The sequence below is a fragment of the Sorex araneus genome, chromosome 1 (assembly GCF_027595985.1).
Source record: "Sorex araneus isolate mSorAra2 chromosome 1, mSorAra2.pri, whole genome shotgun sequence".
NCBI classification, from domain to species: domain Eukaryota; kingdom Metazoa; phylum Chordata; class Mammalia; order Eulipotyphla; family Soricidae; genus Sorex; species Sorex araneus.
The window spans coordinates 52,060,683-52,078,281 of record NC_073302.1 but is presented as its reverse complement, the minus strand read 5'-3'; the positions used below and the strand labels follow the sequence as shown (position 1 = coordinate 52,078,281).

The following is a 17,599-nucleotide window of genomic DNA, read 5'->3' as shown; positions in this document are numbered from 1 at the left end:
CTTTCAGAGATTACCTCTGAGCCAAGTCAGAAAAAAACTTCTGTGATTTACAACTGTTTATCCATTATTTAAATGTATTTATAGATGATCTCCTATACACCTGTGCTAGTTTCTGTGACATTGTGGGGAGGAGAGCAGGCGTAGTCATTGCATCTGTGATCTTTTCTTTTGTCTAGGAGAGAGATTTCTCTCTATATATAGATTTGCACTGTGCAAATATAGATTTGCACAGTTATATACTTAATTACATTTAGATACATTACATTTTGCCGTGCATGTCTTTAATTTGGGGGAATGGATCTCATGATGGTGGTCAAGAAAAGGCTCTCAGAGATGAAATTGAGGAAAGAACAGAACTTTTACAGGAAGAGAGAAAAGGGTAGCACTTTCTTATTATGGTAGAATAGCACATGCTTGGTTCTTGTGGTCTGAGTAATAAGGCTCGTTGGAAGGTCTCAGAATGCTGAGCAAGGGGAGAGGGTTTTGAGATAAAGCTGGGAGCATAACTGGGGCTAGATAATGATGGCTAGTCTTCAAGAAGATTTAGATGTCTATATTTTGAGTACAGATGGAATCTACTGAAGTGGGTATCAAAGGTTTTAAAAAAATAGGCCAAAATGAAGATAATATGAATACAAGGAGGTTAGTTGAAGTGGGTTTTACTTTGTTCAGATGGGGGATAATGGTCATTTACATTGATGATGAAGGAAGGTAAATGGGTATTTTGGAGGTGAAGCATTTGAGGTGGGTTGACTATGACCATGAAGATAACTGAAAGGGGTATGTCAAAGGTGACTCCTTGATTTCTGTAAAACAGGAACATTAGAATCCAGGTATGCCAGAAGAGTATGAGTTTGATTTTGAACATACTCAATTCGAGGCACAATAGATTTACATAGAGTGAAAATATCTGATAGGAAGCTTTTTGTTTTCTTTCCCTTTTTGGGTCACACCCAGTGATGCACAGGGGTTACTCCTGGCTCTGCACTCAGGGAATTACTCCTGGCACTGCTCAGGGGACCATATGGGATGCTGGAAATCGAACCCGAGTCAGCCGCGTGCAAGGCAAATGCCCTACCCACTGTGCTAACGCTCCAGCCCCTGATAGGAAACATTTTGTTTTTGGGTAATGATATCTCTTGAACACATTATACTATGAATAAGTAAGTCATAATATCTAAAGAGATCTCTCCCCCCCCCCCCCCCCCCCGCCCTGATTAAAGTCTTTCCTTTGAATTGTTAAATAATTCTTCTGGGTGTCTGTGTTCTTTAAATAGAGACAGTCTGCTCATCTAAAGGCTAATTCCAGTTTCTGAAAATGTTCTTCAGAAATCTATTCTCTCAAATAAAATGTGTCCTTGTGTCTGTGCTAAACTGCGACTGACAGGTTCTAAATAAAAAGACATTGTTGTGGGGCCCGGGTCAGAGAAAAAGCTCAAAGGGCTGGAGCACCTGCTTTGTATGCTGTAGCCCTTGGTTTGATCCCAGTCGCTGCAGAGTCCCCTGAGCACTGCCAAGAGTGACCCCAGAGCACCCCCGGGTGCAGCACCCCCCAATCACCACAAAAAGAAAAAGAAAAAGTCCAGACACCATTGTGGTGATATCATTCTTTATTTAAATTTTTGCTTTTACTAGCTAGGAGATCAGATTTAGTCATCTGTGTTCAGATGCTTAGGTCCCTTTCTTGTTGGACTCTGGTGAACACAGGAACGTGTCTGTGTTGGAAAGGCCTCGGGCTGGTGGTCTGTCTCAGAGGGTCCTCCAACTGGTGATCTTTGTTCCCTTTGGAATAAAGGAAGCTGGGGTGATCTGGAATCTGACCTAGGCACATGGATTCAGGGAGCAGCAAGTTGCAGTGAAAGGGAAGTCCCATTCTAGATCTGTTAAAGAAAAAGCATTTGCAAGCACATACACAAGTATTTATAAGTACATACTTGTATAAAAGTATTTTAAAACAGCATGTTCAATTCATGTTGCTCCAAAGCTTGCTTTAAAAAAACTTAATATACACTGGGACATTTTTTTAAAAAATGCATTTGTATCCTTATTAAATGCTGCAGAATATTCTCTAACATGGATAAACCATATTTTTTCCAATTAAATTTATTTATTTATTTATTTGAGTTTTCCAATGTTGCTCAAGAGGTCTGCCGTCCCCCCCCCCCCTCTGCCCATTTGGCTGGAGGTTCAATGTGAGGCCCTGAGGATACAATGTTGCTTACGCCCTGTGGGGCTGGGGATTGTTGGGGCCACCCTGGTGGTGTCAGGCACTTCCAGGACCTCACCCAATGGCACTATGGGCCTCTAGTGTGCAACCAGTGATGCTTGGGGGGCCTCGTGGGGTTGGGGATTGAACCAGGGGTGGCCACATGTGAAGCTTGTGGCCTCTTTTTTTTCCATTTTAAAAGACAAACACACGCAATCTGTTTCTTTAGGTATATGTAAAGGCATTTCTGTAGGATAGATTATTAGGGGTGAAATTTGTTGTGTGTGGGAAGGGTGTATACATTTAAAACTTACTAGATTTTTTTTTTAATTTTTAAATTTTTTTATTTTTGCTTTTTGGGTCACACCCAGCGATGCTCAGGGGTTACTCCTGGCTTTGCACTCAGGAATTACTCCTGGAGGTGCTTGGGGGAACATATGGGATGCCGGGGATCGAACCCGGGTCGGCTGCATGCAAGGCAAACACCCTACCCGCTGTGCTATCGCTCCGGCCCCTAAAACTTACTAGATTTTACCAAATGATTCTCCATTAAGACTGAACCAGTATAGGGCTGGAGCAATAGCACAGCGGGTAGGGCATTTGCCTTGCATGCGGCCGACCTGGGCTCGATTCCCAGCATCCCATATGGTCTCTTGAGCCATGAGTAACCCCTGTGCATTGCCGGATATTACCGAAAAAGAAAAAAAAAAAAGACTGAGCCAGTATGTTCTCAACCTAAAAAATGCTTTATTTCCCCATTCACTTTTCAACACTGGATATTAATAACCTTATTCTGTGATTTCGTGTCTGTGTTCTCTGCTAATTTTTCTCTGATATGATTTGCCTTCTTATAGCCTTTCTTCTTTTATGGTTATGACTCTGTGTCTCATGTTTTACATTTTAGACTATCTCTTAATCTTATGTTTTGTCTCCTCTGCAAACTCTCTCCACTAACTTTGCTAACACTATCTGGTACTGGAGCTTCAGATTATCCTTATTTGTTTCTTTTTCACTTTCCTTCTCTGAAATCTTCCCCTAATAATTGCTATAATTTTAATAGCTGTGTTTTTAATGGGAACATTTTTAATGGGCAAAATGTTGAAGACTTACTTGTAAGTTCTTTGGCCATTATGACCAAAGTTCTGTGTAGTCTGTTATCTTCCTGTTTCTTGATTTTTTTTCCTATGTCTTTTTAAAAAGCCTTATTGAGATTTAATTAATATAATATATCTCTTTTAAGTATACTACTCAGGGGACAGGATAATAGCTTGGGGACTGAGGGCATAACCTTATATGCATAGGGCCCAAGTTTGACACCCACTACCACATGCCTCCCCCTCCCCCAGCATCACCAGATACATCCTTGCTTTTGCCCCAGGCATCATATGGGTAGCCCAGGTGATTCCCAGTTCTATTAGGTCCCAGATGCACAGGATTGTCAGGTCCCATCATTGAATTATCTGTCCTAGTTGACCTAGTATTTCTGGAGTGGCCGCTGGGACCCCTGACCACTGCTTGGGAAGCTAATTAGAAACGTATAAACATACAACTTAGTTATTTGTTTCATTTTGTTTTGCGATAATGCCCAGTGGTGCTCAAGCTTACTCATGGCTCTCTGCTCACTCTCGTGGTGGACCAGATGGGATGCTGGGGATCAAATCCGGTCAGCCAGGTGCAGGAAAAGTGCCCTACCTGCTGGGGAGCCAGCTTCTAATTCAGGGATTTATATTCACAAAGTTGCATAATCATCGTGCGTTTCCTTTAAGAAAATTTTCAGAGTATTATGCCTGAGACTCTTTCTTTAGTTTTCATATATTGCATTTTTATGGAAGAGAGGATTAAGTTTTTTTCTTTGGATTTGAGAAATATCAGCAATTAAGTTTTCTAGGTACCTTATTTAGCACTTGCTAGTCTTTTCAAATTGAATACGTAAGTCCAGTGAGTTTCTTCTATTTCTTTGATATTTGTTTATCAAAATAATATTCTCCTTCAGCATACTATCTCAATTTTAGCACTACTTAAACTATTATAACTTCTTTCTGCAATCATACAGAATTCAACAAGAATTTATTTAAATGTTGTTTAGCAGATCTCATTTGCATAGTAATAATGGCTTGGAAAAAAGAATTGAGGAGTGATATAAAAGCTGAGTAGTTAGCATGGGATTGTTATTACTTCCAGGCATATCTTGGGGCCAGTATTCATTTAACATGTAATCTTACCATATTTAGTCCTGTCTACAGAGAAGGAAAATAGTATTTTTGGTATAGTTATGAATATTAGCTTACAAGCACTAACATAGTCTTATTTATTTGTTAAGCAATATAAGAAGTTGGGTTTGCACAGCACCCAAAAGTAGAGAGGGAGCAAAAGGGAATGCCCCGCCACAGATGCGGGGTGGGGTGGAGGGGATGGGGTGGTGGTGGGAGGGAGGCTGGGATCATTGGTGGTGGGGAATGGGCACTGGTGCAGGGATGGGTACTCGGTCATTGTATGACTGAAACGCAAGCACGAAAATTTGGAAGCCTGTAACTGTACCTCACGATGATCCACTAATAAAAAAATAAAAAAGGAAATATGGGCATTGCAAAAAAATATATGATTTTTATTTGCTAGTCTAAAATGAAAAAAAGAAGTTGGGTTTGTTTCCATGGCTCTAGATTGTACAGATGAAGATGTTCCTTGGTCCTAGCTTAGAAGGCTTTGTCAATACTCCCTACCAAGTGATTGAAATTAGAATAATTTGAAGCCTCTCCTTCCAGCTCATTTGAATTATTTAAAAAATTAAAGAATTATCATTTGAATTGGAAGCAAGTGTTATCTTTGTATGGAATTCTATGTGATTTGGTCGACACATGTCATTATCTTTAAAAAATTATATTCCTGTTATAGTCACTTAAAATACAATATGAAATCAGTTATTCACAAAGTAAAATCTGGATCCACAAATAAGATGAATCACAATGTAATTTACAGTTTAACAAACTGACTTATTTGTCAGTATCAAGGCTCTGTAAATTTTTGTAAATTAAATGAAAATAAGATAACAGCTAAATCAATAGTTTCATGTCCAAAAAAAGAAAAAACAATTTGGAATTCTTATTACTTAGAAGGATCCAAGTCAGAAATTTAATCTATAACTGCTCATTAGGTCTAGAGAGTAGTCTTAATAGATTACTAGGTGAGGCCTGGACTTTGTGCGGCTGAATAAATGGAGTTATTTTAGTTTGAGTCAGATTTTAGAGCTGATTTTCAGCTTCATAAACAGTTAAGGCCAGAGGACAAAGAGGCTTCTGAACAGGTAATTTTCCTTAAGACAAAGAAAATAGTTGCTCTGTGATGGGAGTAAGATACTACAATCTGGGACCTTCTCATTCATTCAGTAACGTGGGAATAGCTCAGTGATGGTGAGAATAACTACAGACCCAGATGACTGTGGTCCTGTATGACAGGCACAGGCCTGAGTCAGAGTCATAGAGATTTGTATCATCTCGAGGAACTTCCAAAAAGCAGGGCTGCAGCCTGAGACCCGGTGAGTCATGTATTTGGAGGAGACATATCACGTTGAAGTTTTGAGGAACATCGCTAAACTCAACCCTCTCTCACTGAGCCCACACATTCACCCCCAGAGCAAGTGCTTGATAAATTGATGTTAGAACAGTCATGATTTCTTGTGCCTGAGAATCTTCATGATTTTGTAAAGGAAAGTATGAAGAGTGGTGGATATCCTGGAGGTGTTTGATGAGCTTGAGCATGGGATACTAGTTCTTAAAGTAGTCTCAAGTAGAAAATGGTTATGAGTTTGTAAGTGTAAATAGTGTGAAGAGTTGCACACAATTTTTTTTTCTTTTTTTGGTACAAATTTGGATGTTAGGGCCAGAGAGATAGTACAGTGGGTAGAGTGCTTGCCTTACATGTGGCTGACTCTGGTTTGATTCCTGGTAGCTAATATGATCCCCCAAGCTTAGCTGAGAGTGATCCCTGAGAGCAGAGCCAGGAGTGATCTCTGTGTGCAGAGCCAGGAATAAGCCCAGAGCACAGCTGGTTGTGGCCCCAAAAACAAATTTTGCCCCTGCCCAAACCAAAAAAACCCAAAACACCCAAATTTGATGTTAAGGGGTCAGAGAGCTAGCTCATAGGATTGAGTACATGCTCTGTGTGTGGAAGGCGTAGATTTGACCCCTGGCACTACTTGTTCCCCTGGGGAATGCTGGTTACATAGCTTGGTGTCGCCATGAGCACTGCTCGGTGTGGTCCCCAAACAAAAGAAAATAATTGGTTATTAGGTAGTTTCTTAGAAGAAGAGAATTCTAGAAACTCGGTATCAATAGGGAAGATTTTCACAAGAATCTGAACAGTCCAAAGGGAGAAAACAAGTTCTGTTCCTAGGGCTGGCTCAACGAGATGAACCTTCTTAGATGAACCAAACTTTCAGACAACTACAGTTCACCTTAATTAAAAAAAAAACTTTTTGTTTTTGATAGAGCCACAATGGGATTAATTGGTCATATTATCAATCAAAGTAAAGTGGAATTAAACACAATACTGGTGTAGGATATGTTGGAAAAGCTAAATCTCAGTTTGCTACCCATCATAGAGCTCATACAGGGGAGATAATTTGGGGGGAAAGCAAGGCTTTATGCAGTGCTGAGACCCTGTGTTCACTGGAGCGTCCACATAGGAGAGAAGCCATGCATACATGGATTCCGTCATGAAAGATCCATTCATAAGCCTACTTTTCATGCTCAAAAGAATATCCATATGAAAGAGAAAACATGCAGTTGAAAAGATTACAGAAAATGCTATACTGCCAGGGTAACCTCAGTACTCACCAAAGAATCCACATACAAACCAAATCTTATGAGTGGATCTAGCAGCACGATGACTAGAAATAGAATGTGAGCCACAAATGTGAGCCTTACATGTAATTAAAAAATTGTAGTAGCCTCAATTAAAAACTAAAGAGAAACAGGAAATGTTAGCTATATTTTACATAACCCCACAAATAAAAGTATTGTTAGGACATTCAATCAATGTAAAATGTATACGTACACACATGTGCATGCATGTATGTGACACACACACACATATTTTTTCTGAGCCTTCTTCGAAGCCCAGCATGTATTCAATAACATTTCAATTTGGATAAGTCACATTTTTATAAGTATTTAGTAACCACGTTTATCTTTTGGCTACTCTCATAGGTACAAAAATGTAAATATCAGTTTAATTTCTTTGAGAGTATACACAGAGGAGAGATAGTCTTGAGAAGGAGCGTCCAGCTGTCCTGAGAGCACTGTGTTTACCACTGTGTTTACCAGAGGAGCCACACAGGAGAGAAAACTGACACACGTGAATCTGCCATTGAAGAGTCATTCATGATGTCATTTAACACCAGTGAGACTGGCACATATCAAAAGAGAAAAAAAAATGAAAATAAAATCAAAACAGCCAGTATTGACATGGTTGTGGGGGAAAAACCACCTCATCTTTTTGATGGGAATGCTGATTGGTTCAACCCTTTCAGACAACAGTATGAGCATTTACAAAAAAATAAGAATTGCGATTCCATATGACCCATTTGTTCTATTTATTGGCATTTACCCAATGATAAATGGCTCAGTGGCCCCCAGACTGTATTTTGATAAGACACTTGTGTCTGTATGTTCATTCCTATACTATCCACAATAGCCAAAATCTGGAAATGACCCAAGTGTCCAAGAACAGCTGACTGGTTAAAGAAGCTCTGGTATTATGTACACAGTGGAAAATCACTCAACTATAAATAAAAAAAGAGATGAAATCATGCAATTTTCTGCTGCATGGATGGATCTAGAGAGTATCATGTTGAGTGAAGTCAGTCAGAGGGAGAGAGACAGACACAGAATGATGTCTCTCGTACATGGGATAGAAGGAAACATAGTAGGGGTATAACGAATGATCAAAGGGAACAACGTGAGAAATGGTCTACAGAACTGATCTTACCATAGTTGGAGAATAGCTATGTTGGTTGTTGAGGTGGGAGAGACTCTGGTGGAGGTTGTGGTGGTGTGCATGAAACCGTATCATCAAGGGTACTATAAATCACTGATACATATTTTTAAAAAATATGTATTTTTTTTAAAGCCCACCATCTTTGGGCTGGAGTGATAGGATAGTGGGTAGGGCACTTTCCTTGCATGTCGTTGACTCAGGTTTGAATCATGGAAACACATATGTTTCCCTGGGTACTTCCAGGAGGAATCACTGAGAATAGATCAAGCCAGGAATAAACCCTGAGCACCACTGGGTACGGCCTCCTCCCCACAAATGAAAAAAAAAAAAAAACCCACTCCAAAAGCCAAAAAGGAAAACCATCCCTCCCCCCTTCTCCCTCCCCCCCCCCACCATTTTTCTCAGGTTGCTAGCATCTCTTTTTTCACATTGAAAAAGTAAAAATGTCATTCATGGTTCCACATTGCATGGTCATGAGAGTTTCCACACGTAATTCAATAGCAGGGTAAAAATCTTTTTTCAATTTGAGAGTTACAAACACCATAAAAGAATACCTCACATAATTGCCCCAGGTGATATCAGTTAGTTTAGACCAAGTCTCTCTTGTTTTAATCCCCAAATAACTTTAACATTGATTTATAACCTACTATATTCTGAACAGTAAATGACAATACATATTAAGCACTTAAGAAGTGTTCTTTGCTTCAGGGAGTATTTACTTACAGTAGAAACTTCAAAAGTATTAGCAATCATGATTGAAAAAAACAATTACTTTATTCACTTAAAGTAGAAATTATTTTTTCCAGATTCATTTCTTGTTTCTGGGGAGACTTATTTTCAGTGTATAAGTTAATTTGTGACACTCTGGATGAAACTGAAGGATATTATGCATTGTGAAATAAGTCAGATAATAAAATACTGAATGATTACACTTTTTATAGCGAATCTAAGAAACAGTTAAACATCATTTTTTATGAGGTAATGTTGCTTTATAAACAGTATGTGGTTTAGGAGTATAGTTTTATTCATACTTCTTCAAATACGTGTTACCAAACAACTTCTACTACAAAGTACCCCCAAATATCCCCACCATTCGAAGCTATTCTATAATCTGTTAAACTCCCTTGACCCTATGATTCCATCCTTATCTCCCCTCTGGTAACTTCAGTCCTGCAGAATTCAAGGTTTGGTTTTGGTCTGCCTTTGCCTGTTTCCTTACATTGTTTCTATATGTACCACATATTAGTGTAATTTTTCCCTTAAGACTTATTTTACTTACCCCCCTCTAGTTCCATCCATGTTGTCGAAAACATCAACACTTTGTTGTTTTTTATAGCCGCATATACTCCTGTATATGTATATATATATACACACTGTATGTCAGGCACTTAGGTTGTTTTCATATCTTGGCTATTGTATCCTAGGCTTCAGTGGACATAGGCGTGCACTTATCTATGTTTGTTTTTGGTTCACACCCAGTGATGCTCAGGGGTTACTCCTGGCTCTCCATTCATGAGACTGTATGGGGTGTTAGGGATCGAACCAAGGTCAGCTGCATATAAGGCAAATGCCTTACCCTCTGTACTATCTCTCATTCCTGAATTTATGTGTTTTAGGGATGGAGAGATAGTACAGTGGCTAGGGCACTAGCCTTGCATGCGACAACCTGGGTTCAGTCCCTGGCATCCTAAGCACCATCAGGAATAGCATTGCTGGGTGTGATCCAAAAAACAAAACCTAAACCAAAAATTCAAAACAAAAAAAAAAAAAAGAAAAAAATTTGTTTCTGTGTTCTTGGGATAGATATCTAGGAGTGGAGTTGTCTTATGTCAATGGTCCACACCCAATCTTATGTCAATTCCATTTTTAATATTTTGAGGAATATTCAGACGTTTTCCCTTTTTTCATCTTTTTCCCCCCCTTTTTGCATCACATATGTGATGCTCTGTGGCTACTTGGTATTTAGGGTTTGCTTCCGGCAGTGCTCTTGGGACCATTTGGTATAGTGGCTCTAATTCAGGGCTCTCAAATTAATGCATGTGATTCTCTAGTCCTTTGAGCCATTTCTCTGGCCTTTGGGGTACAAATTTGCATAGAGATTGGGCTAGTTTTCATTCCCAGTGACAATGTACAAGGGTCTTTCCCCTTCAAGCTCTTGTTAGCACTTGTTTATGGTCTGTTTGCTAAAGACCTTTCTCACTTGTGTGAGGTGTAAATTGTAGTTTTGGTTTGCATTTCCTTAATAGTCAGAGATTATATTAATCTAAAAAATAAATTCTGGAACTGGAAGTGATAGTGCAGCAGGTAGGGTGCTTGCCTTGCACTCGGCAGACCCAGTATCCCATATGCTCCCCTGAGCACCACCAGGAGTAATTCCTGAGTGCAGAGCTAGGAGTAACTCCTGAATTGCTGGTGTGGTGCATGCGCGCGCACGCGCGCACACACACACACACACAAAGAAAAAAAAGTCCTTCATATATGTTGTATTTTTTCCACCTTTAAAGATGTATAATGAGTCAATGTTTTGTTTTTTTTTTCATTCAGTAAGATGTATTTTCATTTTGTTGCTGTTTTATTTTGGGGGCCACCCCCAGTGGCACACAGCGGATACTCCCAGATTAATGCTCAGAGTTTCTTTTGCTTTTTAATTTGCTGTTTGATTTTTGTTTTAATTTCTTATATAGGAGTTCTTATGCTCTTGTATTCAAGTCTTTATTACATTTTTAATTAATTTTTGTATTGTCTGAGATAGTAGTCTAGTTTTCTCTTTTTTCCTGTGACTATCCAGTTCTCCAAACATTTGTTGAAGAGACATTCCATTCTCTAGTATATAATCTTCACTCCTCTGTTGTGAATTAAGTGTTTATGTGTGTGTATCCATATATCCATATATGTTTATTTATTTCCGAGTCCTCTGTTATATTCCATTCAAATGTCAAATGTGATTTGTAAATCACAATACGTTCATAAAATTTTAATTAGAAAAAAGTAGGATTAAGTGCTTGATAAGAATATTTACTTCATGCTTCATGTCTGTGATATTTGAAAAGTTTTTTTTTAATCTCTTTGCAGGAATACACATGGCTTGATTAAAGCTATCATGAAATTATTGCAAATGCAGGCTCTGAAGGAAGGACAAGGTGGGGAGAAAAATATTCAGGACATATATTCTATTAGGTAAGCCTTTTCTCTTTTCTTCAAAAGTTTTTTTTTTCATCTGAATTGTTAATTGAGTCATGAACTGAGACTTACAATCCATTAAAAATTAGCTTTTCAAGATAAAATTTGCTTATAAATGAATAGACATGGAGAGTACCATGCTAAGTGAAATGAATCAGAAAGAGAGGGACAGACGTAGGAGGACTGCACTCATTTGTGGAGTATAAAATAACATCACATGAGGCTGACACCCAAGGACAGTAGATACAAGGGCCAGGGGGATTGCCCCATAGTTGGAAGACTGCTTCATGACCAGAGGGGGAAGTCAGATGGAATAGAGAAGGGATCACAAAGAAAATGATGGCTGGAGGAACCAGTTGGGATGGAAGATGCATGCTGAAAGTAGATAATGGGCCAAACATAATGACCTCTCAGTGTCTGTGTTGCAAACCATAATGCCCAAAAGTAGAGAGAGAGAGTATGGGGAATATTGTCTGCCATGGAGGCAGGGGGAGGGTGGGAAAGGGGGGGTATACCCGGGATATTGGTGGAGGGGAATGTACACTGTTGGAGAGATGGGTGTTTGATCATTGTGAGAATGTAACCCAAACATGAAAGCTTTTAACTATCTCACGGTGATTCAATAAAACTAAAAAAATTAAAATAAAATTAGCTCTTCAGTGTAACCATGATTGAGGGTCATGCGCTCTTGTCGAGTTAGCCTTACAAAGAGTCAGAGCAGAGAGAGAGAGAGAGAGAGAGAGAGAGAGTTGACAGTGTGCTTGGTATCATTGTGTGTTTATTTTAGAGTTCATTTTGGAAGTGAAAGAATTTTTTAAATTTCATTTTTGGTTTTTGGGGGCCACATCTTGTGATGTTTAGGGGTTGCTTCGGGCTACTGTGGTGCTGTTTGGGGAGTTATATGGGATGTCAGGGATTGAAGTCAGATCCGTTATGTGCCTTACCTGCTGTATTATCTCTCCAGCTTCAGAAATGGAAGAATTTTATTCAAAATTTAGATTTTCTTTATGCTCTAGGGTATATAATGACTTTCCTCCTATATTGTTAAAAACTGATTAGTTCACTGAGCAAATTTATTAAATAAGGAGTCTTTCAGTAAAATGGCAAATGTTATTACTATAAAAGGCAGTAAGATTGGCACATGCACATAGGCAGGGTCCTGAGTTCTATCCCTGGCAGTGCCTGACCTATCAAGTACCACAGGGGGTGATGCTGATGGCCCCTGAGTATCCCATCTCCATGAGCCAGCATTATGAACAGGAGCATACTGGCTCATGGAGATGGATTACTTGACTACGATATCCAATAGGGAAAGTAAATCAGATACTTGTTGTCGACCATCTTTGGCTTGAATATACAGCAGCTGCCGTGTTGAGCAGTTGACACCACAGCTATCTGAAGCAAGTTGAAGCCTATTATTTGTTTAGTATATTTATAGTGTGTCCCTTTTGATAATGAGTAAACAGTCTCGTATATCATAATTATCTTTTGCTATTCATCTCTCAATTTTTCCAGGAGCACATTTTGTAGTTTCTTGAGCCAGTTTTTTTTTTTTTAAGTGAACTTAATTCACAGTATATTTCCTTCCTTCCTTCCTTCCTTCCTTCCTTCCTTCCTTCCTTCCTTCCTTCCTTCCTTCCTTCCTTCCTTCCTTCCTTCCTATCATTCTTTCATTCTTTCTTATTTTGGGGTTACACCTGATAGTGCTCAGGGATTACTCCTCTGTCTGCACTTAGAAATTACTACCAGCGGGCTTGGGAGACCATGTGCTGTGCCAGAAATTAAAGCTGTGTTGGTCACATGCAAGGCAAGTGCCCTACCTACTATACTATCTCTCTGGCCCCTATATGTATTTCTTTATAAGTATTTTTAAACATTTCACCCAATTATAGAAGTTGGAAAAATGTAGGACAACAAAATAGTTCTTTATTAATATATTAGTAAACTTGTTGGTCACTTATTTTTTAAATAGTGGCAACACTGTAGTGGAAGCAAAATTATTTATTTGAAAATATTGTGGAAATGGGTGTGCAGGTTGAGCTTTTTCAAATTTATAACCATTATTTTTGAAAATTATTTAAGATTTTTTTTGGTTTTTAGGCTGCACCCAACAATGCTCATGGGTACTTCTGTCTTGGCACGCTGAGGATTGAACCGCATTGGCCATGTGTAAGGCAAATGCCCTACTCATTTTGTTATCACTCCAACCCTGGATTTTTTTTTTCTTGAAAAAAATCACGCTTTTTGAGATAAAGTTTTTTCAGACTTCCTCTTATTTTTATTTGTTTATTTTTGTTCACGATGCTTTGTGAATATTTGTTCAGTATTCCAACACCAATCCCACCACTGTTATACCTTTCCACCATCATTATTTCCAATCTCTCAGCCACCATCCAAGCCTGCCCCAATAGCAGGCCCTAGATAATTCATTTTATAGTACTTGTTATAATAATTCGCTAAAAATGATAAACAAAAGATTCCCTTAAAAGAAAATGTGAAGCTTGTTGTATCTCATCCTGAAGCCATTAAACCCTTGTATAAGAGATTATTAACATGTTTTTACAGATTAAGCCTTATGTGTTAATATTTTCTTAATTGAGATTGTTTGCTTTCTATGTTACATCTATGTTACATCTTATCCACTATGGTGTGCTACTTTTGGTATGTCAGTGGTGTAGAGTTTTAGATGTCACGTATGTGGCTGTGCACTCTAGGAATTCAAAAATTTTGGATGGGGTGATACAGCTGGAATTAAGTTCACTTAAAAATTTAATTCAGTTAAATTTTTAACTGAATGGTGACTTTGGGACCCCGGAACATTTCTGCAGCTTGCTGGTCTCCTCCAAGATTTTTTTATGAGTCTCTGAATCATGGTCTATTAGTGAGCTTATATGGCACCAGAGGCAGTTCATGGGCATGATTGCCAGTCTTCTGGAAGAACATAGGGGTTGGGGGAGCTCACCCATTCCCAACTCTCTGAGAGCCTAAAGATTTGGGTCACCAAACCCGCATACCTGAGCTTTTCAACAGATTCATTTCTGGATGAGGCGTGTCCCGAGCCTGTGGACTCTGGCTGTGATCATGGTGGTGATTGAGTTATAGAGGTTTTTGGCTGCCGGGGCTCTGTTTAGGTGGGTGTTGGGCTCACCTGCCCCCCTCCAGGGTGCCTGGATGGGACTCAGCCTGGCATGGGATCTGGAGGCTTCTCTGCCTCCTCTTTATTTATTATCTTGACCAGAATTGGACCTAAGGAGCACAAGAGCAGCACTTCTATTTCTAGATGAATCATATAAACATCTGTATTTTTCTCTTTATCAAAGTGTTGGACCAGAGTTCTAGATGGAAAAGAATTCCATTTCAATATTGCTCAGTAGGGATTATTTTACTTATTTTTAAAGTTATAAAACTATTGAGGTTTTCAGTGTGATTTTAAAATTTGTTTGTTTTTGAGCCATGTGGAGTAGTACTTGGGAGATACTCCTGGCATATCTCACACCTGTGACTGGAGATGTAATCTAGGGCCTCACATTTTGAAGGCAAGTGCTCTGCTACTGGGTTACATCTCTGACCCAGACATTATTTGTTTATGTATTTATATTTCTTCACTTTACGGTCACACCTGGTGAGAAGCTACTTATGGCTCAGTGCTCAATGGTCTCTCTCTGCAGTGCTTGGGGACCATGTGGTACCAGGGATAGAACCTGGACCTCCTGCATGCAAATCATGTGCTCTGCTCATTGAGCTATCTCTCTCTAGCTACTTTAATGTAATTTTTAATAGAATCATTTTATTGAGAGATAACTCACATACCATGTGATCAAACCAGTAAGAAGAGTTTAAGATGCATGGATTTTTTTTTTTTTTGTATGCTCATAGGATTTTGTAATCATTCCCACCCACACTTAACTTTAGGACATTTTCATTATCCCTATAGAAATTCCTCACCCATTTTTGGTTGCTCCATCCCCTCCACTCGTTCAAATTGACTGCTCATTAGAACAAGTTGATTTAAAAACATGGACAGACTGGAGAGTTAGTACAGGAGTAAGGCAAGTATGTGTTTATGTAAGGATTGTATGTGACTATTGTTTGAGCAGTTGCACTCTGAGCTCCATCAGGGCTGATCCTTGAGTAGAGCCATGCATAACCCAAAGACACCCCTATTCTCTTTCCCACCTCAATAAAACAAAACTTAACAAAAATACTGAAATAATCTATGGGGCCAGAGAGAAAGTACAGTGGGTGAGCATTTGTCTTGCACACAACTGACCAGGTTTGATCTCCAACACTCCAGATGGTTTCCTGAGCCAACAGGAGTGAATCTTGAGCAATAATGGGTATTGTCCATAAAACACATTAAAAAAAAAAAAGGAATACTCAGACCTATTGAGTCAGAATCTGCCATAAAGCCTAGATATTTGTATTTGTTCTTACTAATTATTGGTTTCTGTATTTTATAAACTTTGCTATTTTTGTTTTGGTATTTCTATTTTTAGAAAAGATTCCAGGTGAATAAACAGAAGGTCTTCTTGGTAGTGGGATGGTGCTATTTTACCGACTCTAGTGTGCATGCTAATCCCTGGGACCATTTGAGTGGCAGCTGTCTTTCCTTAGCTCTAGGACGGGTTTAAGGTTCTTGTCTACCAAGATCCTGGCCGATCCTGATGCTGCAGTTCCCTCACCACATAATAAGTAGCAGAGTTCTCAGCAATGTCAGTAGTACCTGGGAGCTGGTTAGGAATTCGGAGTCTCAGCTATATCTCAGACAACCTGAATCAGAGTATGCTTACTAGGAAGACGTTCCTAGAAAAATAACTCATAATCTCTTTAAAGTCTTAGAAGCACTAGTAGAAATGACAGTACTAAACTTATTTCCAGGGGCTGGGGTAAGGCACTTGCCTTGCATGTGCTGACTGGGTTCGTAAGTTATCTCTCAACAAAATGATACTATCTGAACCCTATCAAATGTGCTGTGGTAATTTTGGAGAATGAGTGGCGAGTGTTATATGATGTGTCACACAGCTGCAAAAGTGGCCGTGTGGTCCAGAAATATGTTTACTCATATGTGAGGCTCAGCCCAAGCTTGTGGGGAGCGACCTTGAGTGTGGTGGTGGTGGTTGGGTTTTGGAGGTTTTTGGCTGCCAGAGCTGGGTCCCTTGGGGTGGGGAAGGCTCTCACCCACCCCCCCTCTGGAGCGGCCCGGTGAAGACAACCTGGTGCGGGGTTAGAACGTTCTGTGGCGCTCTCTTTCAGGAATTTTAGTTTATAGTCCCTGGGCCTTGGCCATTTATGAGGTTACATGGTGCTGGGGGGTTGTGGGTATAACTGCCAAGCTACTGAAAAACTGGGGACCTGGGGAGAGAAGGCCCAGTCCTGATCCAAGCTGGCCTGGAGCTCTCAGTCACGGGTTCCCACCTACCTCTGCACTACAGGTCCTAACTTCGTCTTTTGATCTCTTTTGAGATTTATGGGTCTCTGAAATAAGGCCAATAAATGGGCTTATATAGCTGAGCCGGAGGTGGTTTGTGGGTGTGATTTGTCCCACATACCTAACTTTTGGCCGTTTAATTTCTTGGTAAACTTAGCCCCAAGTTGTTGGGGTCTGGCCAAAGGCACAACAGCAATTTTGGGATATCTGGAAGTCTGAAGGCACCATCAGGTGTCAGGCTGTTTTCAAAAGAAAATAGGTGCAAGGTGTGAATAGGGAGCCTGGGTCAGGGAGTTGAAATCATATTGGCGGCTACGGTTTGTCTGTAGATTGGTGGCCCAGTAAGAAGTTTAGAATCAATCACCTAAGTTGGTATAATCCAGTAATGTTTATGGAGAGCCCTTATGTGCATGGCTGTTTGGCGCTATAAATCAATAGCATGTAATTGAGTGTATAAGAGCCTTACGTTCCTCCAGGGGGGATTGTGGCTGGTGGAAACAGAGGAGAGGTGAGCCTGAAGAGCAGATCCCCCTCCGGAGAGCCATGATTACCTGAGTCAAGCATAAAATTGCCATGCTGTTTTAAAGCCTTTGCCACATGTGCATAGCAATATGATCCCGCCTCAGAGAGCCCGCTGATTAACTGCATATAAAAGCAAGAAAAAGAGATGAGAAGCTTTAGAACTCCACCGAGAGGTGCTCATTGGTTTTGTTGCAGGATTAATTTCAAATAGAAGTGGTGTGACAAACAATTGCAAGCTTTCTAGGCATGAAATGAATAAAATTTTTCTG

The 17,599-nt window shown here is 39.7% G+C and overlaps 1 protein-coding gene across 2 annotated transcripts in view; it reads left to right on the top strand.

Moving 5' to 3' along the window:
* The window catches only part of FOCAD (focadhesin), a 323,158-nt gene that overhangs the window by 57,768 nt on the left and 247,791 nt on the right, over window positions 1–17,599 (top strand). For both annotated transcript variants that reach the window (XM_055131110.1, XM_055131118.1), the window contains exon 5: window positions 11,273–11,377. In XM_055131110.1, the coding sequence (XP_054987085.1) occupies window positions 11,273–11,377 (105 nt within the window). The remainder of the gene's footprint in view (window positions 1–11,272; window positions 11,378–17,599) is intronic.